The following is a 21,716-nucleotide window of genomic DNA, read 5'->3' as shown; positions in this document are numbered from 1 at the left end:
GCTAAGCGGTGGAGCTGGTCTGATTATTGTCATCAGCAGCATCTGTTGTCATTGTCATTGTCATTAGGTAGAGTGAAGAGAGCGGGGTCTTTACCAGAGAAGCAGGATTTAATCTGGCTTGGATGTGGCCACAACTTGTATTCATCCATTTGTTCGTATACTCAGTGAATGTTTATTGAGTGGCTGCTTATGTGCCAGACTCTGGGGCGCAGTGGGGAGGAAAACAGGCACAAATCCCTGGCATCATAGAGGAGACATTCTTAGAAGGAAGTGGAGAAGTGGTAAAGTGGGGTCAGGGAGTTTGGCAGATCTTGACATCAGTAGGGAGCCATTGAGTGTTCTTGAGTAAGAGGTGTTATGGTCAGCACATGCACAGTTACTGAGTTTGGGTGGAGGGTGACAGGTCTCTTCTCAGGTAACCCCCCACCCCTACCCCTGGCCATTGCAGTGAAGCTCTTCGAGGTGATAGAGACGGAGAAGACGCTGTACCTGGTGATGGAATATGCAAGTGCTGGTGAGGCCCTTCCCCTCCCCCGCCTGCTCTCTGTGCCCCCGTATGCCCGCCCTGACCCCGCTCGGCCTCTGCCCTGCAGGAGAAGTGTTTGACTACCTCGTGTCGCACGGCCGCATGAAGGAGAAGGAAGCTCGAGCCAAGTTCCGACAGGTCAGGAGTCATGGCTGTGGGCAGGGCTGGGAGGGGCACTGGGATCCCTGGGGTCTGATTGCTGCGTGTGGATCTGGGCTGTCCAAGAACCTGGAGGCGTGGCTTAAGTCCAAGTGGGGTGAAGGTGGAGAGTTGGAGGTCAGAGGGTGTGTGATGCCCAGGTGTGAAGATATCCAGATGTGGGGGTGCAGGTACCCAGCTGGGTGGGTGAGAGGGTCAGGTACGAAGGTGCCCAGCTATGCCGTGTCAGATGTGTGGGCTCGAAGGTGTGCCCAGTGTACAGGAGTGTGACTGAGAGGGCGTGCGGTGCCAGAGTGCTGAGGTGTGTGAGTGTAGGAGTGTGGGTGCCAGGTCTGTCAGTGGGTAGTGGGGGGGGTAAAACACATGGCAGCCCGGGTGTATGGGTGAGGGGGTCCTGGTGTGGGTATCTAAGTTTGTGGGTAAGAGGGGCTGCAGGTAGGTGGGTACCCGGGTGTGTGGGTAAGGGGGCATGTGCTTTCAGATGTGTGGGAATGAGGATGCCCATGTGTGTAAGTGGGCAGGAGGGAGCCCAGGTGTGGGCGTATAGTTTGGTGGACAAGAGAGTATATGGCGTGAGGATGTCCAGGTGGATCAGAAGGGGTGTGGCAGTGAGGATGCACGGATATGTAAGAGGGCAGGCAGGTGTGAGGGTCTGTGGGTGAAGAGATCTGAGTGAAGGTGTTGGTCCAGGACCGTCCACCTGCCTCGCACAGCTGACCTGGGTGTGCAGGGCTTAAGCCCTGGTTGTTGGCACTACGTGTCTGTCTGTAGGCATGTGATGTTCTCATGAGTGTTTCTGGATGTGAAAGTCAGGACGGGGCTAGTCCTGTTGCCTTGGTGCTGATGTCCCTGCAGGGAGGGTGTCCTGATGCCTGGGTACAAGGATGTCCGATGTCTGAGTGGAGGTGTGTGTGTGCAGGTCCCACAGCATTTCCCACTGGGACCAAATTAGGGTGTGGGGCCCCAGCATCAGTTGCCACACGTGCCTGGGGAGGCCAGGGGTCCAGAGCTCCATTGCAAGTGGGTTCATGGGGTCTCGGAGGGAGGCTGAGGGGTTTGGGGGCCATAGTAACTGACTCCCCTCCCCTCCCCGTAATCCAGATTGTGTCGGCTGTGCACTACTGTCACCAGAAAAACATTGTCCACAGGGACCTGAAGGTGAGCCCCACCACCACTGCGAGCTCCCAGCTCAGCCTGCAGACCCCTGCGGTCCCCAGCCCCACCTCCGGTCCCCCAGGGCCTTGTACCTTCCACCACATTCCCCCATTCCCCTCCCTTTTCTCTTCGTGCTCCTCCCTCGGCATCCAGAGCCCCTTGACTTCTTCCCAAGCTTTTGTGGCAAAAACAAGGCCAGCAGATGGGGGAGTAGGTGGGGGTGGGGACAGGAGGAGTGAACAAAGGGGAAAGAAACAAAGTGTCCCGGAATGGCCTCAGACGGTTACATGTATCCTGGACAAGGTCACTGGAACCCAATAAAAAGTTTGTCACTCTCACCCTCTGGAGATTAGAACATTCAAGAATCTTCAGGAATTGAGATCTTAGAGCCCCAGAGTCACGTGGCCTCCAGGTCTGAGAATCACAGGCATCTTCAAACTTGAAACAGAATCCTTGGGAGGGCTGATGCCTGGCAGGGAAGGGACCCAGCAGGGCCTGGGCCCCAGCCCCCGAGCCTGGCCGAGCTGAGCAGGGACAGCCCCGTCAAGCAGCTTGGTGTCCCAGAGTCCCCACTCCACACCTCCCACCCAGAGAGAACCTCCTGTCTCAGGACTTCTTGTCCGAGACCAGAGAAACGTTTGTCTGGCTTCAATCCAGCTGTCTTGACTGATTTCTTGAGCACCTACTGTGTCCCAGGCCCTGGGCTCAGTACTTTAGGAAGTGCTTCTTGAGGTTTCTATAGCAAAGGACCAGGTTTGTTTTAGTGTTTTCAATTCCCAATCTGCCGTGGACAGGTACTTTTGTAGGAAAAAAGGATATGCAAACAAAATACAAGCCTAGTTTTTTGATTATTATTATTACTAGATTCAAAAACATGAAATTCCACTGTCAAGTTGCTGAAGAAGTTTCTAAATACAACTGTCTCTCCGATAATGCCCTGCCAGCTCCCCCACCTCCCTCCAAACCACTGAGGAAGCACCTTAGCGTCTTCTGAGTTTGCCCTGCAGGGATGCGATCCATTGCAACCAACCTGAAAGAGGCACGCCCCCTGGTGGAGGGTCCTGGAAGTGGCTAAAAGGGAGTTTGGGGGCTCTGGTTAGTGCAAGGAGGGGCCCAACCACCCGAACCAACCCAGAAGTGAGGTTGGGGTTGAACTATGGAGCCTGAAATGCCACCGAGGGAAATGTCACCCCTGAACAAGACAGATGGCTGGAGATTGAGGTTTGGGGAAGATCCCTCTTAAGTGTGTGTCGGTGTGGGTTCTGCCCCTTTGTTGGGTCAGAGGTGGGGAAGGGTGGTACCAAAATACACCAGAATGTAGGCAGACTGGAAGGAAGCCAGAGACGCTGGGCCAGGGAAGGGCTGTGGTTGGGATGGTCCGGGCCTGGGCAGCATTTTGAAGGGCAGGTTGGTGCGTCCATTTGTAGTCAGAAAGCTGGAAGAGGCGGGATGCTGGAGGCTCCTTCCCTGCTCAAGCCAGGGAGCTGGCAGGCCTCATTTGGATTCCAGCTCCTCCACTTTCTTGTTCTGGGCATGAGGTGGCTTCCCTGAGCCTCAGTTTCCTCTCCCACGAAATGGCAAATACAAGAACACGTGCCTCCAAAAACAGACAAAACGTCATAACAATTTGAAGTATTGACTGAGGGCTGACTCTGTCCCATATGCCGTGGGAAGCACTTTCTGCTTAACCCCACCACTGCCTATGACGCAGGTGCTATTGTCACCCGCAGTTTACTCATAGAGACCTGAAGCACAGAAAGGTCCGGGAATCCACCCAAAGTCACACAGCAAGTGAGTGATGGAGCTGGGATTCTTCCAGACTCTACCCTTTAACCCCACGTTATATAGCCACTCTTACAAATGATTGTCTAAAAGCCCAGCACATAGTAGGTGAACAGTAACTATTGTATAAAATGACTTCATTTTTATGGGTCTTGAGCAATTGGTCCTCATTTTTTTTTCTGCTGAAACTGAGGCTCAGAGCGGGCAGGAGTTTGCCTGAGGGCCTCCAGCTCTGCAGATCCCACGGGATGATAATAGTTAATGTTCTTAGCACTTACAGGGTATGAAATTTTGTTCTAGGCCTTTGCATGGATTAATTCACTTAATCCTCAGACATCCTTGTAAGGTCGGGACAATGATTATCCTCATTTTTAGGTACTAGGAATTGAACCCAGGACCTTGTGCATGCTAAGCACATGCTCTACCACTGAGCTATGTCCTGCCTCCGCCCCCAGTTATCCCCATTTTTGAATGAAGAAATGGCCCAGAGAGGTAAAGTCACTGCTTGAGGTTACACAGGTAGTAAAGGACAGGGCCACTGTCTGGCCAGGCTGGCTGGCTCCTGTCCCCAGCCCACATCTACCCTCTGCCCTCTCCTTGCCTTGCAGGCTGAGAACCTCTTGCTAGACGCCGAGGCCAACATCAAAATCGCCGATTTTGGCTTCAGCAATGAGTTCACGTTAGGCTCAAAGCTGGACACGTTCTGTGGGAGCCCCCCATACGCTGCCCCGGAGCTGTTCCAGGGCAAGAAGTACGACGGGCCGGAGGTGGACATCTGGAGCCTCGGCGTTATCCTCTACACCCTCGTCAGCGGCTCCCTGCCTTTCGATGGGCACAACCTCAAGGTGCTGGGCTGGCAGGGCTGGCACTCCCCCGGGAGGGTCTCTCCTGCCCTCACAATCCGGCTCCATCCCTGGCAAGCACCTCCTCCACAGAAAGGCAGGACCAAGGTCACACGGCAAGATGGGGGTCAGGCTGGACCATGTCCCCACAGTTGTGCGGCCAGCCCTAGTGGACTGTGCTGTTTCAGGGTTCAGGGCTCGGGCTTGGCAGCTGGCAGGCTTGGGTTCAAATCCTGCTCCCTCACTCGTTTACTCCATACATATTTATGATCTGCTGTCCATGGGTCAGGCTCTGTTTTGAGTTTTGCAGACAGGATATGAGCAAAAGAGACAGAAATCCCTTCACCAGCGGTGATCCTCGAAAACAGACTAAGGGGGAAAAGCCAGTAACAAAAGGCCACCCGCTGTGGATTCCGTCTCTCTGAAATGTGCACAAATAGGCCAGTCCACAGAGACAGAAAGCAGATTAGTGGTTGCCTGAGTCTAGGGAGGAGGGGGAATTGGGAGTACAGGGGTTTTTGGGGGGTGATGAAAATGTTCTGAAATTGATTGTGGTGGTGGTTGCACAACTCAGTGAATATACTTAAAAACCGTTGAACTGTGCACTTCAAACAAATAAACAAAAATTGCTGCCCTCGTGGACCAACATTCTTGCAGCAGAGCCAGGCAGAAAGTAAAATAAACAAGCAAAATACATAAGATGGTAGATGCTGGCTGTTTCTATGGAAGAGGGTGGGAAGCGTGGAGTGCATTGTAATGTTTGGGTGCTGTTTTTGTCCTTTGAACTTTTTTTTTCTGAAACATTGCTGGTCCACAGAGAGGTTGTAAGACTAGAACAGAGGACAGGTGGTACCTTTCGGGAGTTGCTCCGATTGCCAGCACGTGGCCACGTGGGCTGTATGTGTCTGTATGTGCACGTGATATCGTCATCGCTCTAACTGATGGAACCCGCGGGAGTCAGTTGCAGACACAATGTCCCTTTATCCCTCAAGGCTGCATCCAGCAGGGATCTCCTGAGACGGGGCATTTTCCTATCCACGATCACGCTCAGGAAATCCAGCGTTGATGCAGTCCCAGCCTCTTACCCACGGCCCCTACTCAGGTTTCATCAGTGGTCCCAAGAATATCCCTGGTAGCTATTTTTTCTCCTGCATCAGCATCCACTCGGGCTCTTGCATTGCATTTGGTTGTCTTGTCTCTTTAGTTTCATCTGGAACAATTCCTCCGCCATTCTTTGTCTTTTGTGGTATGGCAGTGATTTCAGACCAGTCATCTTGCAGAAAGAATCTCCCTGGGTCTGGGTTCCTCAGTGTTTCCTCACGATTGTGATCCAGGGGTGTGTTTTGGGTGGAAATTCTGCGGCAGGAATGCTTAGGTCTGCTGGATGTGGCCCATGAGGAGCAGCCAGCATCACCTGCCCCTGGCCCTTGTCACCTCCTGCTTCCTGGTTTCCCCACCAGGCACCCCAAGCCTGGCTGGGCGAAGGAGACACGTGGCCGGGGACAGATCCCACCTCTGTCATTTCCTTGCTGAGTAACCTTGAGCAAGTCCCTTCCTATAAGATGGGGACACTTACAGCCAGACTAGATGTGTAAGGCCCTTCCCAGGACCTGGCATCTGGCCAGAGTATCACACTCGGGAGATGCTCTGGTGGTGGTGTCAGTGGCTTGATGACCATCTCAGCATCCCATGACAGAGGCACATGGAGCGGTGGTTACTCAGCATGTGCTCCAGGGCCCCACTGCCTGGGTTTGAACCTTGGCCCTGACATTTTCTGGCTGCACAGTCCCAGAGCAAGTGATTTAACCTCTCTCTGGGCCTCAGTCTCCTCATCTGGAAAATGGGCATCATAACTGTGCTTCACAGCATCCTTGTGAACCCAGATGTAATATGTGTGAAGCACTTAGAATGCTGCCTGGCACAGGGTGAGTGCTCTGAAATCAATACTCATTCCTATTAAATATTCACGACCCTTGGGTCTGTAATGATCCTCCTCAGATGCAGAAGGCTCCCCAGACACAGGTCTCATCCAACCCTTTTAGGAGAAGGCCCTCCCCCACAGGGAGCTTCCCGCCCAGTCCCCCGCAGAGGGCTCCACGCCGGGAGAGCCCTTCCTCCATTCACACCGCCTCCATTTTCTGTCTCCCTCAGTTCTTTATTCAGGATGGGAGGGGCCCTCTCCGGTGTGCCGCAGCCTTGGCCAAGCCCCTCATAAAAGGCCATTAAAAAAAAAGCCAGCATATAAATCAGTGCCGACCCTTTGAGACTTCCAGGGCCTCAAAGCTCATTAGAAAGACAGGCATGGGGTTGGGGTGGGTGATGCCCCTGCTCTCTTCCCCTTACAGTCAACGTAATTTTTAAAAAGCGCTTGCTCTGGGCACGGCTTGTGTGAGGCATTGACTTCTGCTAGCTCACTGGTACCCTTCCAGTCTGGGAAGCGGGTCCTGTGATCCCCGTTTACAGATAAGGAAACTGAGGCCCCAGAGGCTGGCTTACCTGCCCACCTCCCCTCCTATCTGGCTTATAAAATTCACCTTCTCCGTAAGATGTCCTCAGAGTGAAAAAGTATATCACTTTTAAGAAAAACAAACTTTTTTTTGAAAACTGTTGCAGCAAGTACGGCGTTCCCATTTTACCGGTGGGAACTGAGGTCAAGAGAAGGTGGTGGGGTGTTTCCCACATCATCAGGGCTGGGACATGTAGTTCCTGTCATGTCTGTCGGGGGATTGGGAGAAAAATGAGTGAGCGTGTGTGCGTGTGTGTGTGTGTGTGTGTGTGTGTGTGTGTGTGTGTGAGTAACGGTAGGGAGGTGGGGTGACCTCCTCCCCCAGTAACCGCGTCCCCCCAGGAGCTGCGCGAGCGAGTCCTCAGAGGGAAGTACCGAGTCCCTTTCTACATGTCAACAGACTGTGAGAGCATCCTGCGGAGATTTTTGGTGCTGAACCCAGCTAAACGCTGTACTCTCGAGGTAAGCCCCCAGCCCCACAACCGTCCCATCATAGCCTTCTTGGCCGACACTCTTCCTCTGCCATCAAGATCCACTACTGGAAGGTGAGGGGGGACAGGCATCCCAGGGAAAGTCTCCCAGACCCGTCCTGACGCCATCCCCCCAACAGCCTCGCCCACTCCCCGAAGTGCCAGTAATTAGCTAATGAGCTCCTAGGATGATTACAGGGTGGCGGGGACCCAGATGATGCAGAGGAGGAAGCGTGGCATCGGGAGGCTCCAGCTGGGGGGAGGGGGGTGGGGCGAGGAGGTGCTAGCTCTCAGGAAGTCCTCAATTTTGGGGTCTTAGGCCTTGGAGGTGGGGGCAGGGCAGGTAGCCCCATTTGGGGGCCCACCTGGGAGGTGGGGAGCTGTCTTTTTCCCAGTTTCTTCTGACATTGCTCTTTCCCCCTCCCTGTCCTGCCCCTGATCCTTGCAGCAAATCATGAAAGACAAGTGGATCAACATCGGCTATGAGGGTGAGGAGTTGAAGCCATACACAGAGCCCGAGGAGGACTTCGGGGACACCAAGCGAATCGGTGAGGGTCAGGGAGAGCAGAGCCACGGCCACGGACCTGGGGGTGGGAGCTGCCCAGCACCTGCCCCTTTGGTTAGCACGTCAGAGAAGTTTGCAAGGCAATTAGGGAGAGCAAAGACATCTGGGCTCCAGTCCCTGCCCTGCTACTTTCTAGCTGTGTGACTCTGAGCAAGTGGCTTCCCCTCTCTGTGTTTCTGTTTCCTCATCTGTAAAATGGGATAATCATAGAGCCTCATAGATGTGTTATGAATGTAAATAAATGCATTTACGTAAAGCACTTTTATGAGGCGTGCAATAAGTGCTGTTGTGTGTTAGCTTTGTTAAGACATGCGAAATCACAGATCGCTTCCATTAGAGCTTGGGCAAAGCCATCAGTAATCTGCATGTTTGAGGAAAACTCCCACCTTGGCACGTGCCTCACCCACCACCTCTTTAATCCTAATCCCTTCAGCCTGGAGCCCTCAAACCCTTGACCCCTAAAGCCTTAGCCCTGGAAGAGCCCCTCAGGAACCACCCAGTAACCTTCATTCTGCAGCTGAGGAAACTGAGGCCACCATCAGATCTGGCTGTGTTCATCAGGACTTTACGGTTGCAAGTAACAGAAACCAAAGCCATTCTGGCTTAAGCCAGATAATAATAATAGGTTGAACCACATGAAATTGCCATTTTCATAGCTCAAAAATTGTCAATACCAGCAACTTCATGTGATTTAACCTAAAAGTGAAGTCATTCATTCACGTAGCTAAAAAGGCCGGGGTGTGCCAGCCTTCAGGGACAGCTGGATCCTGGTGCTCAGAGGCAGTTGTTGGGGGATATTCTCGGTGGTGACTTCTTTCCCAGGCAGCTCTTCCCCCTAGGAGCAAGCTGGCAACAGCACATCCCAGTGGCCTGGACGCCGCTGAAGGAAGAGAACCACTTTTCCTAATGTTCCAGTAGAAACCCCAGGGTGGTGCTCATTGATTATCCCTGATCCAATCAGTTTGACCTTGGGGATGGAACACTCTGGCCAGACCTGGGTTATATGCCTGCCCTTGGGGCTTGGAGCAGGCAGGAGTCCACCAGGTGATTTGAGTGGGGAAGCAATGTTCTTCCCAGGAAAGTTAGGGTGCTCTGGCAGACGGGGATGGACACTAGACAGGCGAAAGAGCGAGTGTTGCCACGTGATGCACAAACAGGTGGAAGGGAAGGGTCTGGGGAGACTGAACCTCCTCTCCATCCCCCTCTCCCAGAGGTGATGGTGGGTATGGGCTACACACGGGAAGAAATCAAAGAGGCCTTGACCAGCCAGAAGTACAACGAAGTGACCGCCACCTACCTCCTGCTGGGCAGGAAGACTGAGGTGAGAAGGCGTCGGGGACATCTGGGATGTGCGATGCTCCGGGTGGAGGGCCTTCTTGGGACAGAAGGGATAGGGGCTGAAGCTCCTCATCTGTCATCTTCCTGCAGGAGGGTGGGGACCGGGGCGCCCCAGGGCTGGCCCTGGCACGGGTGCGGGCGCCCAGCGACACTACCAATGGAACAAGCTCCAGCAAAGGCACCAGCCACAGCAAAGGGCAGCGGAGTTCCTCCTCCACCTACCACCGCCAGCGCAGGCATAGCGACTTCTGTGAGTATCAGCCCCACTCCCTCACATGCCATCCCTGGCCCTAAGGCCTCAGGCTCGCCTTACATCAGGGTTCTCCGGCTGGCAAGCAACAAAAACCTGCTCAAGCTCACTGCGGTGAAGGGAGGAATGTCTTATAAAGGTGTGGGGACATTGCATGGAACTTGGAAACAGCCAGGCTCAGGAAGGGGTTAGAAACTGGAAAAGCAGACACTCTCTGTGTCTTATTTCTTCTCTGCTCATCTGGTTTTTCCTTTCTTTCTTATCTATCGCATGGTGTCTTTTCCCCAGTCTGTCAACTCCTTGTAACTTGGTTTTAGAGACCAGCTCAAATAGTAGCTAAAAATCTCTTTAGTCCACTTGATATCAGGGTCCAGTTGGGATTAATCTACTTGACTAGGACACAGGAGGACACTTTGCACAAAATGACTGCCAGGAACCTGCCCTTCAGCCTCTCCTCCACATTTACTAGTGAAAAGGAGCTGGGCAGACACCTGATTATACCCCACATTCTACACCTGACAGATAGCTCACCCTCTGCATAAAAAGAATGGACCCACCACCACCACAGTGAGGCATGGGACCTTCCAAGAGGCCTCTTAGCTAACCTTCATCAAATATTACTCCTCCCCACTATTTTTTTAAACAGCATTATTGAGATAGAATTCATATATGTCAGACAGTTCACCCATTTGAAGGGTACAATTCTGTGGCGTTAGTATATTCAGAGTTGTGCATCCGTCACCACGATCAACTTTAGAGCAATGTCAATACCCTAGAAAAAACCCCACAACCCTTAGCCCTTGATCTCAACTCCCCCATCCACTCCAACCCCCAACCCCTGACAACTACAAGTCTATTTTCCATCTATAGATTTCCCTATTCTGGATATTTTGTGTCTGCCTTCTTTCACTTAGGATAATGTTGTCGAGGTTGATCCACATTTTAGCGTGGATTGATACTTAATTCCTTTTTATTGCCAAATATTCCACTGCATGGATATACTGCATTTTGTTTATCAACTGATGGACATCTGAGTTGCTGCCACCTTTGGCTATCCTGAATAACACTGCTGTGAACATTCATGTACAAGTTTTTGTGTGGATCTGTGTTTTCATTCTTCTTGGGCAAAGAACTAGGAGTGGGATTTCTGGGTCATCTGGTAACTCTGTTTAACAAGGGAGGAACTGCCAACGTTCAGCCAGCTTGGCACCCGTCCTGGGCAGGAAATGCATGGTTCTGGATGGTCAAGCCGTTCCCCTCCGCTGGGTCTCCTTTCCCCACCTATAAAATAGCAAGATTGGCCCAGAAAGTCCCTACGAAGCTTGTGACTCCAGTATCCTGTGATTAGAACATGGTAACCTTTTAAAATCCCCTCATAGATACTTTCTGGGTTCCAGGGTTCTCGGGATGAAGGATGGGTGATGGGTGTCCTGCATCCATCGCTGTAGAGCTTGTTATGGTTCTGGGACTCTTAAGTATTAAGTTTCCTGAGGATTTAACACACAGAAGTTCTGACTGTCTGACGTTCTAGAACATGTTTAACCCCTTGGTTCTAGAACCGTAAATTCCCAAATGACACAATGCAACAGTTAGACTTAATTGATATTTTCAGGTCATTACCATAATTCCCAAGATGTTCTAAGCGACCAAATTTGTTTTGTTTTGTTTTGTTTTTGAAACTAACACAGTCACATCCTTCAAAACTTGACTGCACAAAAAGAATAGACAGTAAAAAAGTCTTTGTTCTATATACCTCCCAGCTCCCAGTTCTCCTCGGAGCCAGCTACTGTGGCCAGTTTTACGTGGATTCTTTTAGAGACGTTTAACTCATATTTAAATATTTAAAGAGACAGATGTGAAAAGAAGGAGAGAGAAAGAAGAAATGTACAATGATGTGTAAATATAATATTAATAGATTAATATACTGTAAAGACATATTCTCCCCTTTTAATAGAAGTGATAGCCTGTTGGCAACATTCCTTTTTAAACAAGTATAGATAAATAGATATAGATAGATATACGCTTCTCTCCTTTTTATGCATGTGATAGCACACTGCAGACCTCATGCCTTGCCTTGCCTTTTCTACTTCACAGCCTGCTTAAACACCATTCTACATTGGAACCTTCTTTATAACTGCGTAGTATTCCATTCTCTGGCAGTATCTTGACTTATTTAGTTGTACCCATGTTAAGGGGAATTTAGGCTACTCCCAATCTTTTGGCCTTAAAAAAAAGAAGGATGCAGTGAGTAACCTGTATGTGCGTCATGTCATTTATGTGGAGCTTCTGGGTCAGTATATATGTGTCACTTTGACAGAATTTGTCAGAATGGCCTACGCAGAGGTTGAAGCCTACGTGAAGAATTCTAAGGTTCCAGAGTAGGTTCTGGCTTTTCCTAACTGTCCTCTCCCTCCACCAGGTGGCCCATCCCCTGCACCCCTGCACCCCAAGCGCAGCCCGACCAGCACGGGGGAGACGGAGCTGAAGGAGGAGCGCCTGCCAGGCCGGAAGGCAAGCTGCAGTGCCGCAGGGAGTGGGAGCCGAGGGCTGCCCCCCTCCAGCCCCATGGTCAGCAGTGCCCACAACCCCAACAAGGCAGAGATCCCAGAGCGGCGGAAGGACAGCACGAGCACCCCTGTGAGTGGTGGGGCTGGGGGGCGGGGCCAGGGATCCGACCGCTCATGGCCCAGCCTGCAGATGCCACCTAGGTCATGTTTTTCAGACTTTGCTGTTTCCCATCCTGTTCCTCAGACCATCACACAGGATTCCTTGTTGCATCTATCCAGTCATTCATTTGACAGGCGTTTATTTAGTGCTGTCTCTGCCTGAGCTTGTGCTTGATTCTAGTGTATAACTTAGCATTCAGTGTCAGAAAGAAGCAATCTGTGTGCTTTTGACAGGGAGGATTTAATACAGGGAATTAGGTGTGGTGCTAATAAAATTGTAGAAGCTAGAAGAGCAGGCTGTAAGCATGACCTACAAGAATGACATATCGCCACAGCAGAACTGACCCACCCAGGGAGCTGCTACCTCTGAGGCTGCCTCTAGTCTGTTGAATTCATGAACACACAGTCAGGACTGCAGTACAAGACGCAGAAACTTCATCCTCCACCAGAAGAGCCTCTTGCTGCCCAGAGGTCTGGAACAGCAGCACTGATGCCCTGCTGAAGCGAAGACCTTTGTCTCTGTGTGAGCAGAAGTCAAAGGGGCAAGGAGGCAGCTGCCACCCCATTTCCACCTTCCAGATCTTCACGAGTGCAAAGAATGGCAGAACCCATTTATATCCAGGACATGAGCTGCAGAGGATTCTGGGGAATGTAGTATTTGGCTTTCTTGCTTCTGCAGCTCCCTAGAATGATATAATACAAGCTGAGGAACCAGAATATCCTTAGCATTAGGAGACAAAGGTGGTAGCAGGTTACAGGAAGGTGACCAGGTTGCCGAAGCCACATAGCTCAGAGTTTGAGTTACACTGATGAGCTGTGTGACCTTGAGCAAGTAACTGCCCCTCCTGAGCTTCAGGATTCCACCCTGTGAAATGAGCTTATCAAAGAACTTGGGTTGCTGGGAGGATTTTGTACAATCTTGTACCTAAAGTACTTTACATGATGTCTGGCTCAGTAAGCACTCAACGAATGAGAGCTATTGTCACTTCACAATAAACCCACACTTTAAGGAACTAGGAAAGGAACAGCAAATTATACCCCATCCCCCCAAAAAAGGAAAAGGAAGGAAATTATAAAGAGAAAAGATCAATAAAGGAGACACCGATGTGCACTAGAGAAAATCAGCAAAGCCAACAGCTGATTCTTTGAAAAGATTAATACAATCAGTGAACCTCTCACAAGGCTGATTAAGAAAAAAGACAGCAAACACGAATTACCACTATCAGAAATGAAAAAGAGAACTTTGTTCTAACATAAAAAGATAGTAAGGTGGTATTAGGAACTACTTCATGCCAATAAATCTGACAACTTGGACAAAGTGGACAAATGTCTTTACACACAGAGTTAACCAAAACTGACACAGAAGAAACAGAAAACCTGAACAGTCTTAACACTTTTCCATAAAGAAAATTCCAGACCCAGATGGCCCTAAACGGGTAAAATCTTCCAAATTTTGAAGGAAGAAAGAATGCCAATCTTAGACTTCCAGAGGAAAGAAAGGGGCATATTCAATGAGGCAACAGAATCCTGTTAAGTTACTCCTATCCTCAGAGAGCTCACAGTGCGGTGCGGGGTGTAGACGTGTCTGTGGACAGTAGTGGTCAGTACAGAGTGACCAGGGCTGCATCAGGGAGCCCAGAGGAGGGACCTGACTCAGCCTAGGGCCAGGGTGGGGATATATTATGAACTGACACCTGAAAGATACCTAGGATACCCAAGCAGATGAGACAGCCTGTGCAAAGGCCTTTAAGAGAAAAGACAGTGTGGCGTGATTAAGTGTGTTTAAAAGTTTGACGTGGCTGGAGGTCGGGGAGAGCTGGGGGAGGAGAGGTGGGCGAGGCTGCCCCCTGGGAACTTTCCCAGACTTTCTCTCCTCCTAGCGCCAAGGCTTCCTGTGCCTCTCAGCCTGGATCGCTGGGATGGCCCACTAACCTTTCATCTCTTTAGCCAAAGTAAACCATCACCTACTCGCTTTCAGGTCACACACAGACCCCTGCCTCATTCCAAACAAGGGAGGCCGGAGAGGGTAAAATGGAGGAGTTAAGGGGTTTCCTGTGCCCCCTCACTCCCCTCCTGGCCTTTTCTTTTACAGAACAGCCTCCCTCCCAGCATGATGACCCGCAGAAACACCTACGTTTGCACAGAACGCCCAGGGGCTGAGCGCCCATCCCTTTTGCCAAATGGCAAAGAAAACAGGTATAGAGGGAGGGCAGCAATGGGGAGGGAGAAGTGGGGTGTAGGTGAGCAGGGCCCCCCTGAATCTAAGATGATAGATGTGGGGAGGGCGTTTCCCTGGGTACTGAGGAGTCTGTGTGTCTGCCCTTCCTTTGGCGGACTCTACCCATGTTCCCCCACCCCAGACCCCCCTGTAAAGCCTCCCCGCTTAATTAACTAGTCATCAGCACCAGGAAAGCAGTCTGCCCCATTCTCTGCCTACGAGTCTTGGGAACCTGAGTTGATTTTTTTTTTTTGAATGATCCATTTTTAGAACTTGAGAGAAGCCCCAGAATGTCACAGCTTCAACATCCTCTGGTTGGCTGGGTTTCAAACCGATTTGCCTGAGTCTGTTCGGTCTCTTTCAGCTGGCAAGTGAGGGAAACCAGTGCAGACTGGCTGGAGCATAAAAAGGGAAGGAATTGGTTCCCATCACAGTTCAAGTCCAGGAGTGGGGCAGGCTTCAGGGTAATGACCCTCCCGCCCACCAGGACTATAGGGCGTGACACCGAGGTGCATTCTGGGAAGCACCTGATAAATGGATGCGGGTGTTACTCTTTGGTGGAGCTGGGTAATGGAGTGGTTGAGACCAGTGATTCTGTGGCTCCTCAGCTCTTGAGTTTGCATCTTGCCTGACACTGCTAGCAGAGTGACCTTCAGCAAGTGTCTGAGCCTCTGTTTCCTCCTGTGTAATATGGGGTTGATGTTCTCTGCCTCCAAACCCCACTAGAGGGATCCAGTGGAGATCAAGTGTGTCCTGTGCCTGGCACAGAGTCTGAGACACAGTAGGCATTCAATAAGCAAGAACTTTTTTGTGGTTATTAAATTTAAAAAAGTAATAGCTAACTCTTATCAAGAGATAACCGCAAAGCACTTCTGTTAGTACGGTAGCTGGTTGAATCCCCCTAACAATTCTATGAGGTCGATCCTAGTATCTCCATTTTACAGCTGAGGAAATGAGGCACAGAGAAGTTAAGTAATTTGTCCAAGGCTACACAGCTGGTAAGTCAAGGAGCAAAGATTCCAGACTGACTGCTGTACTTGTAACCACTGTAATATATGGCCTCCTATGTATTCTGGTCAAGAGACAGTGTATAGTCAGTGTAGAGAGCCACTGCTGCAATGAAGGGACCCCCAGGGTGCAGTGGATGAGATGGAGGTTTAGTCCTCTATGATGTAACCAGCAAGAGGTAGGAGGCAAGGTCTTCCAAGGATTCAGGTTGATTCTGCCCATCCTAACATGAGGCTGCAGCTCCTGATCTGAGGCCACTGCACCAGTTTCTACCATTTCCCAACCAGCAAGAAGAGTGGAAAGAAAGTGGAGTGCCAACTGCATTCTTTTTTAGAGACATGACCCAGAAATGGTACAAAGCACTTCTGCTCATATCTTATTGGCCAGAGCATGGTCACATGACCACCTCCTAGCTGCAAAGGAGGCTGGGAAATGTAGTCTCTGACTCAGCAGCCATGTGCAATTCTCATACTCTAAGGGGTTTGGTTACTAAATGTCAAACAAGGAGGATGGATTCTGGGGGAGAGGTAGTAGCATCTGTCAGTCAGGGCTCCTTGTTTAAGATCTAGGCTCATCCTGGGGTCCCTGGAAGGATAGAAATTGGAAATCTGACTTGTGCTACCAGGACTGGGAGGGTCAGAGGGGCTGGAGGAGGGTCCTGGGATAGTAGAGCCACCTCTGCCAACACGGCATCTTGAGAGAGTTAGGAAAAGGGTTCCTTCCACTTTATTTTCACCTATTGAAAAATTTTTATAATCAGTGTAGGTCCCTTTGATGTTCACATCTATTCCTTTCCCATGTTTGAATAATAAAAGTTCAGAGAGCCAAGTGTTTTCACAGTTGGTTTCGTTCCTGAGGCTTGGATGGCGAGGGATTCATCCAAAAATACACCTGAATCTATTCAATTGCTGAGTTTGGAGCAAAGAGAGCTGGGATAGGGGACAGTTTGGAGGAGGTAGAATTTGAAGAAAGGACGGTTTGAAGGAAGGATGACTTAGGAGAGGGGAAGAGTCAGTAAAATACTACTAGGGTTGTATAGTACACAGCCTGCGCAACTGTACATGGCAGCCTCGTCTCTGAGCTCCAGGTTGGTTGAGATTTCTGATCTCAGGACAGAGCAGTGAAGAATCAGAGGGATGGGGGACTTGGCCTGCCTCAAGGCCCCACCCTGACTTGTACCTCTCTGCCCACAGCTCGGGTGCCCCACGGGTGCCCCCCGCCTCCCCCTCCAGTCACAGCCTGGCTCCCCCATCAGGGGAGCGGAGCCGCCTGGCACGTGGCTCCACCATCCGCAGCACCTTCCACGGTGGCCAGGTCCGAGACAGGCGGGCAGGGGGCGGGGGAGGTGGGGGCGTGCAGAATGGACCCCCTGCCTCTCCCACACTGGCCCATGAGGCCACGCCCCTGCCCACTGGGCGGCCCCGCCCCACCACCAACCTCTTCACCAAGCTGACCTCTAAACTGACCCGAAGGTGAGCCTCACGGGATGTGGGGGGTGGGGAGCAGGGTGAGGGGGGCTGATGGGGCCTAACCTGTCTTCTACTCTGCTCTGCTTTCTGTACCCCGACATCTCCTTCTCCTCCTCCTCTCCTTCCTCCTCCGTCACCCTTCACCTCCCTCCTCATGCTGCAGGGTTACCCTCGATCCCTCTAAACGGCAGAACTCTAACCGCTGTGTTTCGGGCGCCTCTCTGCCCCAGGGATCCAAGATCAGTAAGTCCTGTCCACCCTCTGCTTTCACTGGCTCTGCCTCCCTGTCTGCATGTCTGACTTGTGTGCAGATGTGGTGGATGGGGGTTCTGGGTGGGGGTTCTGGGAGTCGGGCAAGGGGTCTGTATGGGGGCTCTGGTTGTTCATTTATTCACTCAGTTAATAAACAATAGTCTGGCTGTTGGAGCCAGACCCTCAGGGTTCAGACCACCGCTCTGCTGAGTGACCTGGAGCAGATGACTCAACCTCTCTGGGCCTCACTTTCCTCTTTGGTAAAGTGGGGATACTAATAACAGTACCTTCCTCACAGGGTCGTTGTGCAAACTAAGTGAGGTGGTACATGGACTGAGCTTAGAATATTGCCTTGGGAAATGCTTTATAAATATTTGCTGTTATTATTATTCACTGAGTGTCTACTGTGTGCCTGGCACCATCTTGGACTCTGGAGTACAATGAACAAATTGGATAAAATCCCTGCCCAGGCAGAGCCGACATTCTAGTAGGGGACCCAGACAGAAATAACAAATAAGTAAAATATATAGACTGTCAGGTAGTGGCAAGTACTAAGGAGAAAAATAGAGCAGGGAAGGGGGGCCAGGGGTGTGGGGAAGGGAGGGTGCAGTTTTAAATGGGGCAGGCCTCACTCGCTCAGGCGTCATTTGAGCACAGCATGAAGGAGGGGTGTGTGCGTGTGTCTGTCTATCTCCTTCTTTATGTAGGTGTGTGTCTCTGCCCACCCCCACCCTCTCTTTTGATTTCCAAATTCTTCAGTATCTTTCCTCCAACCTGCACTAACCATTTCAGAATGGGCTTCTCTTCTGGGCATAGAGAGGGAGATCAAATCCTGACTCCCAGCCCTCTCCAGCCCAGCTCCAGCCACAAGGGAGGGACTGGGGCTGAGGCAGGGACTGCCCAGAGTCCTGGAGGCAGTGGGTTGGGGGAGGGGGCTCCCTATGTCCAGATTAGACACTCTGCCCCCCTCCCCTAGGGTCGCAGACGAACCTGAGAGAATCGGGGGACCTGAGGTCACAAGGTGAGTGCATTTGCTTACCCTGACTGCCCCACCAACCCCTCCCCTTTTTCCTGCCTCAGACCCCACTTGTGTAAGTACCTCTCCCCACCACCCACTCAGACCCTTAAATGGGGCCTGAGCCTCATCCCCAAGGTCAACTTGCCAAAATGCACCTATGACCCTCCTTCCTCTGCTAGCTCCTGTTACCCACCCCTCAATTGATTTCCTCTCATTTCCACCCCCATCCCTGAGCATCATCCCTTGACCATCTTAAACTTCAGCCTCTTCCATCTATAACTGACTCCTCTCCCTGTTGTCACCATATCTCCTTTCCCCTCTCATCCAGTGAGGCACAATGATTACTGACAGCTCTGGGCCAGTGGATGGCAGACGTGATCTGTACAGCCCCAGATGATAAATAGTTTAGACTTATGAGGGCCAGATAATTCATCACACCTATTTAAGTCTACCATTGTAGCACAAAAGCAGCCACATTCAATTAAAAAAACAAGTGGGTGTGGCTGTGTTCCAATAAAACTGTTTGCAAAAGCAGGCATCATACTTTGCCAAGTTTGCTTTAGTTTGACACAATGCCAGCATAGAGACCCCAGTGGAAATAAAGAGCCTTCCTAGCAGTTCTAACAGTCCCAGGACTGAATCTCATTGGCTGGAACTGGGTCACAGTCCATCCCTAAACCAATGCCTGTGGCCAGAGTGGTCAAGTACTCTGATTGGTCAGATCTGGTCAGATGCTCATCTTAGAACCAATCACAGTGGGGGGAGGATGCTCTTATTGCCCAGCTCTGAGTCATGTGTTCACCCTTGGAGCTGAGAGGCAGTCAGCCCCACCTAAACCGGAAAGACTAGATACACCCTGCTTCTCAAGGGGGACACTCTTGGTACTTGAAGAGGTCTACTTCTTTGTTAGGCAAGGCCCTCTCACACACTGCAGAATACATATCAATCCTGCACCTCCTGAACCTAATAAATGCCAGCAGTGCTCCCATCCCAAGACATTGTAAAAATCAGAAAGCCCCCAGAAATTTCCAAATATCCCTTGGGGGACAGTACTGCTCCTAGGTGAGAACGTTTAGTCTAGAGTGAGGAGGGTTGGTCCTCCAAAGGAAAAGTGGCTATTACTGGAAGAAGGATATATTAGGAAACAAGCTGAGCTGCTATAGCAAAGAGACCCCGAAATATAGACAGAAATAAATTTCTTCCCTCACACAAACCGTATGTGCAGGGCAGGCTGGCAGGGCCACTCTGTCCCATGAGGTCATTCAGGTGCCCGGGGCTGTTTCATCCCCATCGCTGGAGCCCTGTCATTTTCAGTCGGGCTGGCTCATGCTGCAGCCTTACAGGTGGGGCATCCAGTTTGCTTCGAAGGAGGTGATGTGGGGTTGCGCTCGTCACTTCCATGCACATCCGGGAATCTGGAGACAAGACCACACCTGGCTGCAGGGGAGGCTGGGGAATGTAGTCTCCAGCTGGGCAGCTGTATGTACAGCTGAAACTGTCACTGGGGTAGAGGAGGTTTCGAGGACACATCAAGGAGTCTGTCCCAAAGTTGGAACAGTAGGTGACCTTCTTTGTCTCTCCCATCTTTAACCCCTAATATCTTCCCACTTCAGTGGCCATCTACCTTGGGATCAAACGGAAACCGCCCCCCGGCTGCTCCGATTCCCCTGGAGTGTGAAGCTGACCAGCTCGCGCCCACCCGAGGCCCTGATGGCAGCTCTGCGCCAGGCCACCGCGGCCGCCCGCTGCCGCTGCCGCCAGCCACAGCCGTTCCTGCTGGCCTGCCTGCACGGGGGTGCGGGCGGGCCCGAGCCCCTGTCCCACTTCGAAGTGGAGGTCTGCCAGCTGCCCCGGCCAGGCCTGCGCGGAGTTCTCTTCCGCCACGTGGCAGGCACTGCCCTGGCCTTCCGAACCCTCGTCACCCGCATCTCCAACGACCTCGAGCTCTGAGTCGCCACGGCCCCGGGTCCCCTCCTCTTCCTTGTCCCCTTCGCTTTGTCAGGAGGGAAAGGGGTCAAGGAAGGGATTCTCCCTTTGCCATCACCTCGGTTTCCCCGGAATCAATTTGGGGGCAGAGATTGTCCCCTCTGCTGTCCGCCGGGGCCGCTGGGCAGGAGAGAAGAGCGAAGGGGCTTAGCAGAGGGAGCTGGCACCTTCCTGGAGCCTCCAGCTAGTCCTGTCCCCACCTCGCCCTGCCGTGGGGCACCCGAGGAAACTTTGGGGACAGGGCGGGGGCAGAAAGGGAAACAGGATACTCTTCCATTCTTCCCGAAAGCTCAAGAATTAGGCCTTGAGCAGGGGCAGGGGAGTTGCTGAGCCTAAAGACTGGAGAATTGAAGGGGTGCTTGGAGTGGGGGTCAGAGAGGCAGATTCCTTCCCCTCCCGCTCCCCTGATGCTCGGACCCCCCCATTCCTGCCCCAGGCTGGCGCGGGGCACTTTGTACAAATCCTTGTAAATACCCTCACCTCCTCCCCTCTGCAGAGATCTCTTGAGGAGCTGCCGCTCTCACCTCTGGTTTTTAAGTTATTACACCCCCACCCTCCTCCTGTCAGCCCCTCACCTGCAGCCTGTTGCCCAATAAACTTAGGAGAGTCCCCCCTCCCCCACGCTGACCCTGGGGTTTTCCTTCCCTGCCCTCACCTGCAAGTGAGATGAAGAGGAGGTGTGTGACTCTAGGCCAGTGGCTTCACCTTTCTGAGCCTCGGTTTTCTCATTTGCAGAATGGGAGTCGTGGGGGTATGAGGGTCCAGGATGATTGTGGAAGAGGGCAGGACGGAACTTGGCCTCATCCACGAGGCGCAGTTCCGCTATCGGACCCCTGTTCATCCACTCACATACCCACCACATGTTATACTGGACTCTAAGCCACTTCTTACTCCAGTAGTACATTTATTCAATAAACAGTCATTGACCGGTGCCTACTCCATGCCAGGTCCAGTGCTGGACACGGAGTCATAGGGAGCCCCTGTCTCTGGGGGACATGGGTTCGGACAAACACTTGAGATACCATTGCTCTGGGGAGCCCAGAAGAGAAAGTGAAGGGGGTTGGGGAAGGCACTCCAGAGGAACTGATGTTGGAGTTGGGTTCTGAAGGATGAATAGGAGTTGACTAGGTATCGGGTAGCCCTGGACAAAAGCCTGGAAGTGGGAGTGCATGGTATAGCTCAGAGAACTGGATAATTTCAGGGTGGCTGCTGTGTTGGGGGGTGGGTGGAGAATTAGCAAGAGAAATGCTATATTAGGACTAATAATCCATCTACACTTGGACAAAAAGGTGTTTGTTTGCTCGTGTTCTTTTGTAGGCCAGGGGTGTCTGGCTTCAGGTATGGCTGGGTCCAGGCAGCAGGCCATCTTTCTGCTTTTTTTTGGTGTAAGTTTCATCCTGGTAGTTTCACCCAGTTGGTACTTCCTGATGGCAAAGATGATCCCAGCAGTTCCAAGCTTCCATCTTTCCAGCTTAGTTGCAGCAAAAAGTTCCTTATTGCCAACTT

At 51.6% G+C, this 21,716-nt stretch overlaps 1 protein-coding gene across 2 annotated transcripts in view; it reads left to right on the top strand.

The window, feature by feature from the left end:
- Window positions 1-21,146, top strand: part of MARK4 (microtubule affinity regulating kinase 4) — a 28,967-nt gene extending 7,821 nt beyond the window's left edge. The window contains exons 3-16 of one of the 2 annotated variants that reach the window (XM_032485813.1): window positions 449-514; window positions 594-664; window positions 1,787-1,843; window positions 4,231-4,467; window positions 7,313-7,432; window positions 7,889-7,988; window positions 9,217-9,326; window positions 9,434-9,593; window positions 12,013-12,230; window positions 14,352-14,455; window positions 16,679-16,957; window positions 17,118-17,197; window positions 18,183-18,227; window positions 19,838-20,037. In XM_032485813.1, coding sequence (XP_032341704.1) covers window positions 449-514; window positions 594-664; window positions 1,787-1,843; window positions 4,231-4,467; window positions 7,313-7,432; window positions 7,889-7,988; window positions 9,217-9,326; window positions 9,434-9,593; window positions 12,013-12,230; window positions 14,352-14,455; window positions 16,679-16,957; window positions 17,118-17,197; window positions 18,183-18,227; window positions 19,838-19,902 — 1,712 coding nt within the window. In that variant the 3' untranslated portion in view covers window positions 19,903-20,037. Of the gene's footprint in view, window positions 1-448; window positions 515-593; window positions 665-1,786; window positions 1,844-4,230; window positions 4,468-7,312; window positions 7,433-7,888; window positions 7,989-9,216; window positions 9,327-9,433; window positions 9,594-12,012; window positions 12,231-14,351; window positions 14,456-16,678; window positions 16,958-17,117; window positions 17,198-18,182; window positions 18,228-19,837 lie in introns of both variants that reach the window. The other variant, XM_032485812.1, reaches the window with a different exon arrangement.
- Window positions 21,147-21,716: the final 570 nt, after the last annotated feature.

This window comes from Camelus ferus, chromosome 9 (assembly GCF_009834535.1).
Source record: "Camelus ferus isolate YT-003-E chromosome 9, BCGSAC_Cfer_1.0, whole genome shotgun sequence".
NCBI lineage: Eukaryota > Metazoa > Chordata > Mammalia > Artiodactyla > Camelidae > Camelus > Camelus ferus.
Note: the sequence above shows the minus strand (reverse complement) of the source record. Positions and strands in the feature narration are given on the sequence as shown.